This window comes from Peromyscus leucopus, chromosome 1 (assembly GCF_004664715.2).
Source record: "Peromyscus leucopus breed LL Stock chromosome 1, UCI_PerLeu_2.1, whole genome shotgun sequence".
Classification (NCBI taxonomy): domain Eukaryota; kingdom Metazoa; phylum Chordata; class Mammalia; order Rodentia; family Cricetidae; genus Peromyscus; species Peromyscus leucopus.
The window spans coordinates 55,545,191-55,562,223 of NC_051063.1; the positions used below are offsets into that span (position 1 = coordinate 55,545,191).

General features: G+C 52.0%; 1 protein-coding gene across 1 annotated transcript; it reads left to right on the forward strand.

The window, feature by feature from the left end:
* The first annotated feature begins 951 nt into the window (after window positions 1-951).
* Slc22a11 (solute carrier family 22 member 11) lies at window positions 952-16,378 on the forward strand. The gene is given in 11 exon segments (XM_037202528.1): window positions 952-1,338; window positions 2,956-3,059; window positions 3,447-3,601; window positions 3,672-3,840; window positions 6,340-6,463; window positions 8,765-8,869; window positions 10,475-10,618; window positions 10,621-10,690; window positions 12,951-13,059; window positions 13,822-14,042; window positions 16,329-16,378. Coding segments are annotated over 11 exon segments (1,638 nt in total).
* The last annotated feature ends 655 nt before the right edge of the window (window positions 16,379-17,033 follow it).

Genomic DNA, 17,033 nt, shown 5'->3' on the forward strand with positions numbered 1-17,033 from the left:
GCTGTCACCACGGGGCACAGCTCAGGGGCACAGCTCAGATGCTGCACTCGGGTCAGGCTGGCTTCATCCCTACAGGGGACACGGGAGAAGGCCTGGCTTTGGGTGAGCACAGAAATGGCGAGGTTCCACACATGCACATCCACTCGGGCCCTCGAGTGACTTCGGAGAGATTCTAAGAAACGAAAGCCGCGGGTTCCATCCTAAAGATTCCAGTCTGATAAAGATCCCCAGAAAAAAAGAGCTCTGGATGGGGTTAGGTGGGTAAAGGCTCTTGCCTGGGGACCTGAGTTTAATCCCTGGAACCCATATGATGGGGGGAGAGCACCAACCCTGTGGTCTGTCCTCTGACCTACACATACATTCACACACACATACACATGCCCCCAAATAAAGAAGCAAATACGTCACTAACCAGCGATTGCCAGCATCAGCCACTGAGCTGGCTGGGCTCAAGTGAGGGCCATGGTTTTCCGATTGGACAGCCCTATGCCAAGAGTTTGAAAGGGTCTAAAGTCCCTGAGTGAGAAGAGTCAGGGATCGAAGCCCAGGCTGAGGTTGAACGTTGACTGCCCCCAGGTAAGCAGTGGCAGTAGCCAGTCTCTCCATGGCTGTGACTCAGTAACACCTTTGCCCTGGAGGTTGGAAAAATCTGTTTGACTTTTCCCTCTTGGTACTAGAGAAGCCAGAGAGGGCTCAGGCCTCCCCATCCTGACCTGGTAGCAGCCTGGCCATCCAGGCAGCTTGGTGCAGTGAGCCCTCTACCTGACGTCCACTCTCCAGTGTTGGGACATCCCAGTGATCACTCCTGGAAACAAGACAAGGAGACATTTATCCTCCCACCCACCCCACCCCAGTCTCCACCAGCAGAGCAAGGAGGAGCTTGGGAGCACTTGGCATCCGTAAGGACCAGCAGGTCTCAGCAGGCCCTGACGGCTAGGATCAGGTCTACTCATGGCGTTTGAGGAGCTTCTGGCCAGGGCTGGGGGTGTGGGACTCTTCCAGGTCCTGCAGATCGGCACCTTGCTTCTCCCTGCCCTCTTGGCACCTTTTCACATACTTCTGGAGACTTTCTCGGCCGCTGTCCCAGGCCACTGCTGCTGGACCCATGTGCTGGACTCTGAGGTGCCCACTCACCTGACCCGCGAGGCCCTCCTGGCCATCTCCATCCCACTTGGCCCCAACCTGCAGCCTGACCAGTGCCGCCGCTTCCGCCATCCACAGTGGCAGTTCCTGGACCCCAATGCCACAGCTGCCAACAGGAGTGAGGCCGCCACAGAGCCATGTGTGGATGGTTGGGTCTATGACCACAGAACCTTTACGTCCACAGTTGTAACCAGGGTAAGGATCCCCAGAGCTGGCCTGCACAACTTGCCTCCCCCCGAGCCTTGCATGACGAACAACTGTTAAAGTGTTATACAGGGCTGGGAGATGGTTTTGCAGGTAGACTGCTTGCTGAAGACCTGAATCCAAGCCCTCAGCACCCGTCTCTAAAGGGGGAAGTGTGGGCAGTGCTAAGGGGACAGGGACAGGAAGATCTCTGCGGCTCACTGGCTAGCCTGTCCAACCGAATCCGTGAACTCCAACTTCAGTGAGAGGCCTGTCTCAAACTATAAAGTGAAGAGTGATTCAGAAAGATACCTATTGTCAGCTTCAGCCGGTACACACACATATGTACCCACACACACATGCCGTGCACACACCAACACATAAAACAGTTATCCAGTTTTCCAATGTGGGAAGACAGATTCGACCTCTCCACAGGGAGTGAAACTGTCCGGTAGAGATGCTGTCCGGCCATGGGGGTAAGAGATGGGCCCCTACTCAAGACAAAAGCGCAGTCACAGCTAGGAGCCTGGGAGGGTCAGAGGGAGAAAATGGCAACTTTGGAGGCGGCTGGCTAAACCAGGATTCTCACCGAGACAGAGTGGGGTGTTCTTGATGAACAGTCTAAGCAGGGTCCTTTAACAAAACTGGAGTGTACAAGAACACAGACAGATCTAGGAATAGTTTGCTCAAGTAGAGAGAGGCCGGGGAGAGAGAGTGTATATGTGCACATGCGCGTCCATGAACAGGTATATATGGATATGCACATATGTGCACGTGGAAGCTGGAGGTCAACCTTGGGTCATTCCTCTAGAGCCATGCACCTTTTAAAAAGTGTGTGTGTGTGTTGTGTGTGTGTGTGTGTGTGTGTGTGTGTGTGTGTGTGTGTGTGTGTGTGTGTGGTTTGTGTGTGTGTGTGTGTGTGTGTGTGTGGTTTGTGTGTGTGGTGTGTGTGTGTGTGTGTGTGTGTGTGTAAATGTCTATGTGCAAGTGCCTACACACACCTGCAGAGTCCAAAGGTGTCAGGTGTCTTCTGTCATTGCCTGTCCCTGTGAGGCAGGGTCTCTCCCTGAACCTGGCCTCACATTTTCTCAGCTAGGCCAGAAGCGAGCAAGCCCTAGAATCCTTCTGTCTCTGTTCCCCTCAGAGCAGGGGTTCCAGATACCTGACTTATTATATGGGTGGGCATCTGAATGCTGGTACTCACAAGAGGCTCTTAACGACCTGAGCCATCTCTCCAGCCTCCACCTTGTTTTGTGAGACAGAATCTCCCTGGCGTGGGACAGCAGGCTCCCAGACTTGCCTGGCCAGAGAGTCCTCCTGTTAGGATTCCCACCCCCATGTTGGATTATAAGCATGCACTCCCATGCCCAGCTACTTATGTGGGTTCTGGAGACTGAAGTCGCATCTTTCGGCTTCTCTGGCAAGCATGTTCCTCTCCAGACCCTTCCCTCAAGTGGAGGATTTTATCATCTGGCTTGTACTTCTGATGGCTTATGGCGACCCACGTTCAGATGTAGGGAACCTTGAGGACCCAGGCTGACCAGCTCCTGGCAGAAGACCCTCCACTCAGCCCCCCACCAGTCACCCTTCCATGGAACATGGAAACTGTCAGGCTTCTCTCTCTTCCAGTGGGACCTGGTGTGCAGCTCCCAAAGCCTGAAGGCCCTGAGCCAGGCCATCTTCATGGCTGGGACCCTGGCAGGAGCCCTTGTCTGGGGATTTCTCTCCCACTGGTGAGTATCTCCTCTCCTCCTGGCTCACCCAGGACAGAATAACTCTCTGGGAGCTGAAGGCATGAAGGTGTTAGGCACACTCCAGAGTTCTCAAACAGAGGCGGCTTCCTCTCCAGTCACCCACATGTTGCCACTGAGACCCAGGGGACTCAGACCTGGATGCCTGATGCCAAAGCCATATTCTTAACCACAAGTTTGTACTGACCCTGAGAGCAAGATACTAGCATTTGAATAACAAAGCCTTTCATGTTTCCAGAAGTTTCTAGAAGCTCTGAGAAGGTGAAGCTGGCTGCACTTGTCTCCCTTTGTCAGGCCTCAAGCAGGTGTCACCTGCCCTGCGTGGGGCTCCCAGGGACACCCCGACACCCCACTTGTTCATCTTCACAGGCTGGGGCGAAAGTCGATGCTGCTCTGGTGCTATCTTAAAGTGGCTGTGGCTGCTGCTGGCGCCATCTTGGCTCCCAACTTCTTCATCTACTGTGGCCTTCGTTTCCTAAGTGCCTTTGGGCTGGCTGGTATCGTTATGACCCAGGCCACACTGAGTAGGTACCCTGGAGACCTTCGCTCTTTCTCCTGCCCTAGAGTAGAAGGGGCCTCTGCATCACCTTTCAGTGGCTGAGTGGACCACAATCCGCAGGAGGGATGTTACCATGACGATCTTGGGCTGCACTTACAGCACAGGCCAGATGGCCTTGGCAGGCCTGGTCTTGGCCTTGTGGGACTGGCGAAACCTCCAGCTGGCTGTGTCCATCCCCTTCTTGGCCATATTCCTGCTGTCCTGGTCAGTACACTGGGGTCTCTTTTCATAGGAGACCCGTTGAGGGAGTGAGTCTTCCTGTCTCACCCTCTAACTGGTCACATCCTGCTGGGAACCACAGGAAGACAAAGACGCTCATCATTTGGAGTCCCTGGTTGAATGCTTTGGCCAGAAGCCTGTGGTTCCTGCCAAAAGGGGACCACACAGTGTTGACCTGAGAGGAGACATTACCAACACTTAAAACTAGGAGATCTTAAAACCAGAAACAAGTAATGCTCGCCCCTTTTCTTGGAAAATGAGAAGGTCCTGGGTCCCACCAGGCAGGGTTGGGGTGAAAGCAGGGTAGCAGCTTCTGTCCTCTGGGCTGGGGCTGACCCATCCTCCTTTCATGCGGGCACTGTCCCCGACCCCAGCTTGACCCTCGCAGGACACTTGGCATCCAAGTCTGCAAGGGCCAGTGTTAGAGATGAGACTGTGGGTATCATTGTTACTTTTAGAGTCCTGCAAACATCTGGAAACCCTTGCTTGGGTTGGGGCTGTGGGGAGGGACAGGAAAACCAATACGAATGAATGTCACTGTGGCTCTCTGGTACCCACAGACTGGAACCAGTCAGTCCAGGCCCCAGTCAGACACTTGTAGGGGTGGAGGACTACATTCATTCTTAAATAGGACTGAGTTCCTGCCTCAGGCCAGATGTAGTTCCAGGCCCTGAAGACACACAGGAACTAAAACAGACTAACGTCACCCACAGCATAGTGTTTCCATTCTGTGACGAGCACTGATAAACAAAGAAGACAGCCATGGCATGATGATGTATCATGCTACTGGATGACAAGTTACAGGGACTTGGTACATAGACGGTGAGGTTTGTGACACTGGAGGTGTGACCACACATTTACTGATAAGATATTGAGTGCCTCTGTTTGCAGGTGAGGGTTCATCATTTGTCCCAAACCAGACAGGCTGGTAAAAACCAGAGGCAGGATTTGAACTTGGGCAGGCAGGTTTGTTCTATTTTTTTACTTTTTTATTCAGGATGAGACTAGACTGAAGGGCCACTGTACCACTGACTTATATTTTCGGTTTCATTTTACTTTTTTTTATTTTGAAACAAAATTGCCCCAGCTGGCCTGAAACTCACTACACGGCCCAGGCTGGCCTTGTGAACCTACAGCTTCAACCTTGTGAGCAGCAGGACCACAGGCCTGTGTCACGGGCTTGGCCAGCTTAGCCACTGTGCCAGACTGCCTCAAACAGGCAAACCCAGTGTCTTTGACCAGAGAAATGCTCCCCCAGGATAGCAGCCCTTAAGGTTGGGGACAAGCAGACTGGCTTTATAGACTCACTTATCTCTGCCTTATGGGAATTAAACAGTAATAAAAAAAAAAAACCAACAAAAAAGCAACAAAAAAAAATCAGAATAAAACAACACCAAGTCTCTCTTCTCTCTCTCTCTCTCTCTCTCTCTCTCGTGTGTGTGTGTGTGTGTGTGTGTGTGTGTGTGTGTGTATGTAGGTCAAGCTTTCTTTTAGGTTTATTTATTATTTACTACCTGGGGCAGTGTGTGTGTGTGTGTGTGTGTGTGTGTGTGTGTGTGTGAGACTGTGTGTGGCAGTCAGGGAACAACTCTTCTCATCATGTGAGTCCCAGAGACTCAGCTCAGGCTGCCAGGCTTGGTAGCAAGTCCCTTTACCTGCTGAAGCCTCCCACCACCCATGTGGCCTTTCTACCACAGAACTGACCTCAGAGTCCCTGGAGAGACAGCTTCTGTGTCCCCAAAGTCTTTACATAGACTAAATATGGAGCTCCCGCATCAAGGGAGGCCAGGTGGGGGCGTCCCAGAAAAGAAGAGGGAGGGAGTCTGGGTGTTGGGGCTCAGCTGAATTTCAAGCTGCCCAATCCTGCTTTAACAGGATTGTAAGGGAAGTTTCTCTGTGTCCCACCCAGGCCCGCAGCTGCTCAATACCAAGTAAACACACAGAGGCTCATATTAACTACAAACTGTAGGCCTAATGGCTTCAGCTTCTTGCTACCTAGCTCTTTCATCTTAAATTAACCCATTCCTATTGATCTGTGTGTTGTGCCATGGTGTTACGCGCTGCAGGTCTTTGCTGGCATCTTTTTGTCACTACCTGCTGCTGGCAACGTTTTTTTTTGACCATGACATACAGACGTCAGCAGCTATGCTCAGCTTCTTGAACTCCACCCTTCTTTACTTTCTCTGTATCTGATGCTCTGGCTTGGCAGCTCATCTCTCTGACCATCTTTCTCTGTTTTCACCTGGCTGTAAACTTTCTTGCCATAGGCCAAAACAGCTTTATTTTTATCCAATGGGAGCCACACATATTCACAGCATACAGAAAGACATCCCACAGCAGAGGACAGATGCAAAGAACCTTCCTGCTCCTCTGTCACATCAAGTTGGGGACTCTGTTGCCCACTGTCCCCTCTGAACCAACTCAGGAGTACCAATGGTGTTCCAGGACAGCAAGGTTCTAGGCAAGTACCTGCTTCTTTGACAGGTGGCTGCCAGAATCTGCACGATGGCTGATTACCACAGGCCAACCAGAAAAAGCGCTTCAGGAACTCCAGAAGGTAGCTAAGATAAATGGCCACAAAGAAGCCAAACAGACACTGACCATAGAGGTGAGTCAGGAAAATATGTCCAGCAGGGTGTTATCTGTATTGCCCCCAGCTTCTGCTGCACCAACATCTCCATCAAGTTTACCGAGAACATCACATAAACTCCACCGTCATCACATGAAGTCATATACCCACCAGTACCACCATCACCACATGAATACTGTTGCTATCACCAATCAAAGCAAGATTATTGTCAACCCCTTCAGCAGCAGTGTTAGAACCAACACAGCCCAGATCTACAGCCACCTCCTCCGCCACAATGGATCTCCTCTTCACCACACTACCATTAAGTATCACCATCAGTATCTCTACAAAACACTATCACTATAACATGTATCACTTCTGCTATCTTTATCACCACCACCACCACCATCATCATCATCACCATGATCACCATCATCTCTACCATATCCACCATCATCATCATGTTCACCATCACAATCATCCCCACCCTCCCCATCATCATCACCCTCTCCATCACCATAATCTCTACCTGTTAAGGACTATTGGGGTCCAGCCCCTAGTAGTCTCTTGTCCAGGGTCCAGGGAAGAATCTATCAACCAGCTGAGAATCTATTCTTTTTTTAATGTTGGCAAATCAATATATGCACACAAAGCTCGTTAGTCCATTTTCTTTATCCCGCCCCCAGTCTCTAGCTTTACAATTATATAGCCAAGCAATTGCAAACCTCCCCCTCCAGCCAGGTTACCAGGCCTGAATTCCTGTAAGGTCATAAAGGCAGGTAAGAATTTTTCTGTGGCAGTGACTGTCAGGGTTCTTATACAACCAGAAAAGGGAGTGATTAAAGAGGAGTCAGCAGAGAGCTAATGATGGGTTAGTATATCCAAAAGGGAATTTATGTGCTCAATCTACATCCCTAGGAGTGGTTAGATAAGAAGTTAGTGAGGCTGTAAGAAAGGAGGGCCCCAGCTAAGTTGTGCGAAGCTATTACTTAAGGTCCACCTGACCTAGGCGGTGTTTCTGTGTGGAATTTACCTTAAATCAGGAGACTAGCATGTGGTGGTCTGGACTGTTATTTCTGTTAGTCCTTGAATGTGGCTAAGGGAGATATCTGATTCCAGTACTAAAAAGGGAGAAATGGATGAGCCTGAGGGAAGGAAGTCTTTCTTGAGGCTGTTCTCCAAATACCTCGAACATACATGTCCAAAGAGTGATCAGTCCACACTATTAGCAGTTCTTAGGAAAAAATCTATTGGGAAAACTATGAAGGTACACATGATTTTCATAACAGAAGACAGCTGATATATAATGAGCCAAATAGCACCAAATATTCCCTGAGATTTGGCTTCCTCTGAAGGAACTCCTTGATCCCTTCAGGTAGTGGCTTTGCCATAACCAGCTGAGTTACGATATTTTCCTGCAGCCCATGGCATCTCCCATCTCCACTGTGTCCATCACCTCCACCATCGATGCCATCTCCACCATCATCACCATCCCAGCATCACTGCCATCATTACCACCATTCTCCACATCACCATCCAGCATCATTGCCATCTTCCACCACATTCATCACACATCCCAGCATCACTGCCATCATTCCACCATGCATTCACCATCACCACCAGCCACTGCCATCCACCCACCATTGCCATCTCCACCATCATCACCATCCCAGCATCACTGCCATCATTACCATTCCCACTACCATTGCCACGCCCACCAGGCCCACTATCGCCATCACTGTTACCATCAGCACCATCACCACATCCCTACCATCACCACATCCCCACCATCAGTACCAATAACAGTACTACTATTATCACCCGTCTCATCCGTGACCTAAACCTGTGTGTCTCACACACCTGCCTCATGGACCCCTTGATGTATCCGGGAAATAAGGTTGTTATTTGAAGCTAGCTGTTTTTAGAAAGTATGTGGAGATTCGGCAGAGGATAGAGGACATAGAGTTCTGTGGAGGCACCAGGGGGAGCTACCAGAAACAGGCCAGACAGCTAATGCCAGGCTATGAGGGCTCAAGGTGCAAGTGGACTGAACGAGCCCTTAGAGAAGGGGTCGGCTTGTCCGGGGTGGCACGCCATGGTGCCAGTCCTCAGGGCTGTTATGCCTGACAAGCAACTGTGGCCGTTCCTCTGTTCAGTTCAGGAAGCCAGGCCTGCAGGAGAGGCCACAGAGGCCAGAGGAGACCTCTGCTGCCCTTCCCAGTCACAGGTCCAGAGGCCCAGGCCAGGCTAAGCCCTCGATCTTACTCACTTGAGGACCACTACCTGGCACGGCACAGGCCTGTCACCCTAACGCTGCTCCTGTTTTCTCCCCTCCTGGAGGTGCTGACATCTAGCGTGGCCAGCGAGGCAACCGAGACTCCGGGATCTGTGCTGGACCTGTTCCGTGTGCCTGTGCTCTTCCAGAGAACCTACGTCATCGTGTCGGTGAAGTAGGATGTGCTGGTCACCTCTCTCAGAGGCACAGCTGGGGCTTGGGGGTGGTGTCCAGGGAACCCAGCACCCTCAGGTCTCCCAAGGACGGCGGAGAGACAGGAGTCCTAGTAGGCTGGTTTGACGGGGAAAGCTGACCTGGACATGAGTGTGTGCTGGAAGCCAGCTGAGAGGCACAGCTGGAATGGCAGCCCCTGCAGCTGGAATGGCAGCCCCTGCAGCTGGAATGGCAGCCCCTGCAGCTGGAATGGCAGCCCCTGCAGCTGGAATGGCAGCCCCTGCAGCTGGAATGGCAGTCCCTGCAGCTGGAATGGCAGCCCCTGCAGCTGGAATGGCAGTCCATGCAGCTGGAATGGCAGCCCCTGCAGGAGACCAGGGCCATGCTCGCCTGGAAATGGACCATAGCTGAAGAGGACGCTGTTTGCCAGCCTTAACAGCTCATGGTTACAGCTAGGCCCCAGAGCGTGACAAGGGCTGAGTGTCTCCTTATAGCTCCCATTTCACAGATGGGAAAAGTAGGTTCCTGGTGGGAGATTGTACTTGAACCCTGGCCAAGCAGCTTCCTGGTCCCCATCTATTACCCACCATGCCTTGCACAGAGAGGCCCTGCCTTGAGAAGCACTAGGGATCAGCAAATATCTCCTGTAAGCAAATTTGGTTGGCATGACATCCAAAGAGCATCTGAAAAGGGCAGATGAGGCTTGATTGGAATTTGGTTGCCAATAAAACTAAGTTGAGGCTGGGAGTGCCTACCTATCATGCAGGAAGCCCTAAGTTCGATCCCCAGCACCACACAAAAACAGATGTGGTAGGCTAGCTTGGGCTACATGAGCCCATCACAAAACCAAAACCAAAAAAAAAAAAAAAGATGATAGAAAAAAATGTGTCTTTTACACTACAGTTAGCCACATATACGTTATAACCACTAATAATTTATGTCTGAACAAAGAATGGGATCAAATGCTTTTTTTGGTAATATTTCATTTTTAGGTTTTTTTTTTTCTTTCTCTTGATAAATTAGAAGGAAGCCAACATTTGGACCCCATCCCCACCCCCCTAAAAAAAAAAAACCTTCAAGGCTTCCGGGCTCTCCCAGGGGCCACAGAATATCTTTTGTTATTCAAATCAGAGCCTTTGAAATGCTAACCCTGCCATTACCCACAACTCTCTGCGGTTCCCATGGAAGGGATTGTTCTAAATCCTCCACAGTGTCCACAGAAGTCTGAAAAGCTGGGACCTCTGTCACACCAAGCTTTGCTCTGCACCCGTCACCCAGGCTGTTGGCATCCACTGAGCAAAGCCACTGGGCTTGAGAGTGGTAAGGAATCACCTCACCTTGTAGCCGCTACTAAATTCGAGCACCGTGGAGCTGGAGGATGAGGCCGCCCTGTCCTCAGGGGTGACTGAGGAGTCAGGGAGCTTGGGAACCAGGTGGCCCTTCTGGAGGTCCTCCACGCTCTGTCCTGGGATGCTCTCCCCGGCTGAGGAACATGCTCCCTCTTTGCTGTCACCTTCCCTGGGACAAAGCCAGTGAGAGATGATGCTTCGGGCTGGGGTCGCTCCTTGGTGGCATACACCTGACTCTGGCTCTCCCCACAGCTTCTCCTATTGTTGTCCTGTTATGGCCTGGTCCTGGACCTGCAAAGCCTGGGCGGGAACCTCTTCCTCTTGCAGACCCTCTTTGGAGCGGTGGACTTCCTGGGCCGAGCCACAGCCGTCCCATTGCTCAGGTTCCTTGGCCGCACCGCAGGACCCTGGGGGGCTTCTTTGCCCTGGCGGGGTTCTGCATCTCAGCCAATGCGCTGGTGCCACAAGGTGAGACAAGAGGCTGAGCAGGGAGGCCAGGGCAGAGTCCTGTCACCCAGCCGCACCACGCCCTTCCACGACACTTCATTTTTCTCCGCTTGAGCCACAGCCACAGCCACAGCACCTCAGTTCTGCCTGGCCTATGACTATCACAAAGCCCCTGACCATTTCCCAGAGGAGGAAACTGGGGTTCAGAGAAGTGAAGCAGTTGCCTGAATTACTCAGTGACACAGACAGCCAGGGTTTGGACCTGAGTGGACAGAAAGGGCGCATGCGTGCGTGCGTGCGTGTGCGTGCGTGCTTTTTCAGACATGCATCTGTTCAGGTGTTTCTTCTTGTCACGTGTTTTGGCTTCAGTTGCTTGGAGACAGGACTTCAAATAGCTCAGGCTGACCTCAGACTCCCATGTAGCCTTGGATCGCCTTGAACTTCTGGTCCTCCTGCCCCACCTGCCTGCTTCTGGGATCACAGGCCTGTACCACCACGCCAGGCAACAGTGGTAACAGCTACTCTTCTTCCTCCTTCTTCTCTTCCTCCTCTTCCCCGTCCTCTGAGACAGTCTCACTATATAGCTCTGGATGGCCTGAATCTTGCTATGTAGACCAGGCTGGCCCTTAGAGCTCCACTGGCTTCTCCTCCCCAGTGCTAGGATTAAAAGTCTTGCACCACACCCACCATGGTAGAGTCTCCTTGCTTGTGAATGCAGCTGGTCTCTCCTATGCGCCAAGCTGGGGAGGCTCTGGGGACCAGGAGCTGGTTTTCTCTTCAGGATGGAGCTGTAGGACCTGATACCTCTGTTGTCCTCTCAAAGCTCAGCTGGAGACTGGGGAAAGGAACCTGTGTCCTGCACTACAGTAAAGCCCGGAGGAATGCAGAGAGATGCCCCTGCTGGCAGCCGGCAGGGTCTGAGTGGAGGAGAAGGTGGCCTGTGCAATCCCCTCCACCCACCCCAAAATAGGGCAGTATGCAGAGCTCTGAGAAGTCTTCAGAGGTGAGGTCTTTTGGTGAGACTACGCTTGACTGAAACTTATGTGTTGCTGTGACAAAGCATCGTAACCAAGACAACTTTGAGAGGGAAGGACTCCCGTGGCTCATAGTTACAGAGGGTCACAGTCCGTGAGGGCGGAGCTGAGACAGCAGGCGGCTAGCTGAACACCAAGGACTCACATCTCAACCACACAGGAAGCAGGGAGGGCGCAGGATGGCGATGGAAGGCTTTTGAAACCTCCAAGGCCACCCCTGGGACATAATCCTCCAGCAAGCCACACCTCCTAGTTCTCCACAAACAGCCACCAACTGAGAATAAACATTCAAACTTACAGGGAACATCATGTTAAAACGACCAGTTTTTGGTTCTCTGCCCCATGTGTACGTGTGTGTGCACACATGTAAGCTTGTTCAGAGATCAGAGGTCAACCTCAGATGTTATTCCAGAAAGGTTATCCATATCTTTTTTTTTTTTTTAAAGACAGATTTTATTATGTAGCCTTGGCTGGCCTGAAACTCACAGAGATCCACCTGCCTCTGCTTCCTGAGTGCTTGGATTGAAGGTGTGGGCCACCATGCCCAGCAGTCCATATCTTTTGAGACAGGGCTTCTCTGTCTCAGAAGTGACTCTGGACTGGAATTCAGTGTTTAGGCTAGACTTCCTGGCTAGCCGGCCCCCGGCAGCCACAGGTCTCTACCTCCTCAGCACTAAGATTATAATCTACACCACCACACCAGCCTTGAACTTGGGTGTAATCGGCTCAGGCCCTCATGCTTTCGGGATGAAACTGAGCCCTCTCCACAGCCTCTATAAGACTTTTTCCAGCCAGGCAGTGGAGACACTCAGAATGCAGAGGCAGGCAAAGCTCTGTGCTACAGGGAGAAACCCAGTCTCAAAGACAGCGACAGCCGGAAAAACTCCCCGCCCCCGGAGTGAGGATGGCTGGGCAAGTGCTGTACCACTGAGGCACACCTCCAGCCCCTGTGAGACCAGGTAAGACAGTGCAGGGAGACTCGCAGGAGAGTGAACCAGCCTTGGCTTCCAGGCACCTGGGCGTCCAAGGGCCCTGCTATGGACCTGCCATAACGTAGCCTCCCAGTCATGGAAATACTGTGAATTTGCCCCAGGCTTGACCACCCCAACACACCTGTCTTTCTTCCCTGGCCCCTGGCCAGGTACCTCATGCCACACTGTGCCCTCACCTGGTGCTAGGTAGCCCGGCACCGCCTTGGCTCTGCCCAGGACTGCCGACTTGCCTCACTGTCACCGTTGTTCCTGCAGACCTGCAGACTCTGCGTGTGGCCCTGGCCATCCTGGGGAAAGGCTGTTTCGGGGTCTGTTTGTCGTCTCTCTCTGTGTACAAGACAGAGTTCTTCCCAACTCAGCTGAGGTAGGTGCTGTTGGGGCCTCAGGAGTGTGGTGTGGTTCCATGTGTGTAATATAGCCAGAGGAACATATGGGACTACCTCCAGAGGTTCAGTGGGGAGCGCTGGCAGGGCCCCTTCAACTGGACCCCCTAGTGGATACCTCAGGCTCTGAGATTGGTTTCTTTTTTGGTGTTTTTTTTTTTTTTTTTTTTTTTTTTTTTTTTTTGTTTTTCGAGACAGGGTTCTCTGTGTAGTTTTCGCCTTTCTGGAGCTCACTTGTAGCCAGCTGGCCTCAACTCACAGAGATCCCCTGGCTCTGCCTCCCGAGTGCTGGGATTAAAGGCGTGCGCCACCACCGCCCGGCGGGTTTGGTGTTTTGAGACCAACTCTCACTGTGGAGGCCAAGCTGGCCTCACGCTCACAGGAATCCTCCTGCCTCAGCTTTCTGACCATGCCTGGCCTTCACTAATGTGTTTTGATGGTGTCTGTTGACTCCCCTATAATATGGGGAGTCAACAGACACTCAGAGCTTGGAGCTGAGTGGCCTGGTAAACACCGAGGCTGCCCCCAGGTGCCCAGAGACACAGAGGATGCTAAGGGCCCTAGAAAGTTACCTTGAAGACCCACAGGGAAACCAAGGAGGGTTCCATGGAGGAGGTGGCTGCTTCTGGAGATGAGACAGTGACTCTTGTACGCAGCTATCCCACTTCTGAAATCCCTGGGCCCTGCCATACCACCTTCCAGCCACAGTGGCAACTATATCTGAGCCTCCTCTCCTCCCACAGGATGACAGCAGATGGCTTCCTGCAATCTGTGGGCCGCCTAGGGTCCATAACAGGCCCCTTGATTAAGATGGCCAGCCAGGCGCTGCCCCTGACACCACCACTCACCTATGGGGCTTCCCCCATTGCCTCAAGCCTGGTCCTCCTGGTCTCCCTCCCGGAGACCCAGGGAATCCCACTCCCAGACACCATCCAGGACTTGGAGGGGCGGGTGAGTGTGCTGGGTCGCCTGGGCTGGGTCAGGCTTCTTCTTGGACTGAAGAGAGATGATCGGGGCTGCAGGGACAGACAGCTACTTCCAGGACTTGTGCCACTGAAGTTCTGTGACTGCCCTGTGACGGTGGTGACTGTTCCCATCTCCAGGATGAGGAGGGCTCAGAGAAGCAAGGCTACAGTCCCAAGGTCCCCCCAGGGAGGTGAGGACTGTAGCTTAGGCAGGAAAATGGTTATGGATGGGGGCACAGACTGAATGCCCACCTGTGTGGACAAGTTACAGAACCTCTCTTGCCAAAACTGGCACAGGAAGACATCGACGGTCTCTGATGTCCTAGCTCCAAGTTCCTGTGAATTCCTGGCTCAGAGGGAGAAGAGCTGCGTTCTTTGGTAGAACTCCAGTCACCCATCCTGACATCTGACCTGATGCTCCTGAGCAGGGAAGGAAGGGAGACCTCCCAACTGCTTCCTCTAACCAGCATCTCCTTCGCCTCTGTGTCCTCAGATGTAGAATGGGGGCTAGAGGGGAAACCAAAGCAGGCCTGGGGAGACAGCTGGATGAGTGAAGGGTTCATCCTACCAGGCCGAAGACCTAAGTTCAGTCCCCAGGACCCGTGGGAGGAAAAAAGCAGGCGTGTTGATGTGCCTTTATCATCCCAGCATCGAAAGGGTAGACACAAGCAGATCCCAAGGCTCACTAGCTAGCCAGTCTGGCACACTTGGCAAGCTCCAGGCCAGTGAGAGATCACGTCTCAAAAACCAAGGGAGATGGATGTGGTGGCATACGCCTTCAATCCCTGGGATTGAAGAAGAGGCGAGTGGATCTCTGAGTTCCAGGCCAGCAGGGCTATTTAGTGAGATTAAAAACAAACAAACAAACAAACAAAAAAACAAAAAAAAAAAAGATAAAATAAATGACCACCACCTGAAGAATGACACTCAAGATTGACCTCTGGCCTCCACACTCATGCTCATACATGTGTACACACACACACACACACACACACACAGAGAGAGAGAGAGAGAGAGAGAGAGAGAGAGAGAGAGAGAGAGAGAGAAACAGAGAAACAGAGAAACAGAGAGAGCGCATGCGCACTGGCTTCATTCACACTCAACCTCAGGATTAAATGATGTCTGGAGTTCCAGTGCTCGGCTCTCACTACACCACCGACTCTCCCTTCAGCTCCTGTATCCTTGGTGATCAGGCCCTGGGGGGGGGGGGCGGGGCTCTCCTGTTGTTGTCAAGCAACTGGCACTTTGCTACTTAGTAAGCCCCTCCCCTTTTTACTCAGTGCCGGGCTGGAAGCTTCGCCCTCACTTGCCCTCATTCGTACTAGACCAGCATCTCATCTCTAAACTGCATCTGCAGCCCACTTACTGTCTTTTTATTTTTGCAGACAGGGTTTCTCTGTGTAGCCCTGGCTGTCCTGGATCTCGCTCTGTAGACCAGGCTGGCCTTGAACTCACTTGGTAGCCCAGGCTGGCCTCGAACTCACAGAGATCCGCCCGGCTCTGCCTCCCGAGTGCTGGGATTAAAGGTGTGCGCCACCACCGCTGGCATTTTGTTTGTTTCTGTTTTTGGCACATATCGTCTCTAGCATCCTCTCAAAGCAGTCGTAGTATAGCTGTCCAATCTCAGTGTTAGGGAATTGCAGCTCAGAAAGGGTATGTCGCTCATCTGAGGACCCCCAGCTGAAAGGCAGGGCAGCTGATTTAATTGACTGAGTTTTAAAAAAAAGATTTATGTAGTAATTTTTTTATTTTACATGTATGAGTATTCTGCTTATACGTATGTATGTGCAATGTGTGTATGCCTGGTATCCAAGGAGACCAGAAAAAGACATCAGATTCCCTAGGAACATTGAGTTATGGGTGGTTGTAATCACATGTGGCTGCTGGGAATCAAACCTGGATCCTCCGCAAGAGCAGCCAGCGTTCTCAAGAGCTGAGCTGTCTCTCCAGCCCACTGTTTTTGTCTCTTGAGTGAGAGTCGCACTGTGTGACCTGGCTGGCTTGGAGCTCACGATTTCCGTCAACCTAACCTTGAGTTTCAGGCAGTTCTCCTCCCTCAGCCTCCTCGCTGCTGGGATCACAAACTTTTACCACCACACTCAGTTTAACTTAGTATTTCATTTAATTCACTTTCATTGTGTACCTACTGTGTTTCGGGTATGGTTCTAGGCATGGGGCTTACAGGGGGTAATAAAACCCAGGTATCAGAGAGGCCATACTCCCACCAGACCTGATATTCCCACGTGCCAATGTTTTCTCTCTGGATTTTTGTAGATCATCCACAGCCAAGGGTAACCAGCAAGAGGTGGTCATTATGGAAAGCACCTGGTCCTAGAAACATCACCACCATTGGAGCCATTGGCTGGCGGAAGCCTCCTGGGAAAGAGTGGCCCCTTCTTCAGTCTGAAGGAGGAAGCCCTTGAATGACCAGGACTCACCCTAGCAGGGCCGGCCGGCAACATGGCTGCCTCCTCTAGCTGGAGGTAACTCTCATTCTAGTACTTCCCTTCCTCAGCATCTTCTCCATCCTGCCCAAGCTGGATGTCCTCTCCACACCTTCACTCAGGACCCTAGCTCAAGATTAGGGCTTCAGACTCCCCATTGTGTCCTCAACTGAGTCCTCAGCTATAAAATGGAGGAAGGCACTTACCTTCCAGAGTTGGGTGTGGGCCCAACTGATCTTGGTTCCGGTGAGAGTTCAGTACCCAGTATGCTAATAGCTGCCATGTGTGGGTACGTAGGTTGTGCATCATCTCGAGGCACTCCCCAGAGGAAGCCTGTGGGAGCCGGAATCCAGCCGGGGTTTGCCCTGGCTCAGCCACCTGCCCTCCGGGAGCAGTGAATATTACAAGAAAGGGCTGCTTTAATCACTTCCTGTTGCTCATTGGTGAGGGTAGATTCCTACCCTGGGTTTACACATGGTCCAACCACTGGACAGACAAGACCAATGGCAATTTAATTTGTCATGCCGGAGAGGCCAGCCCTACCAC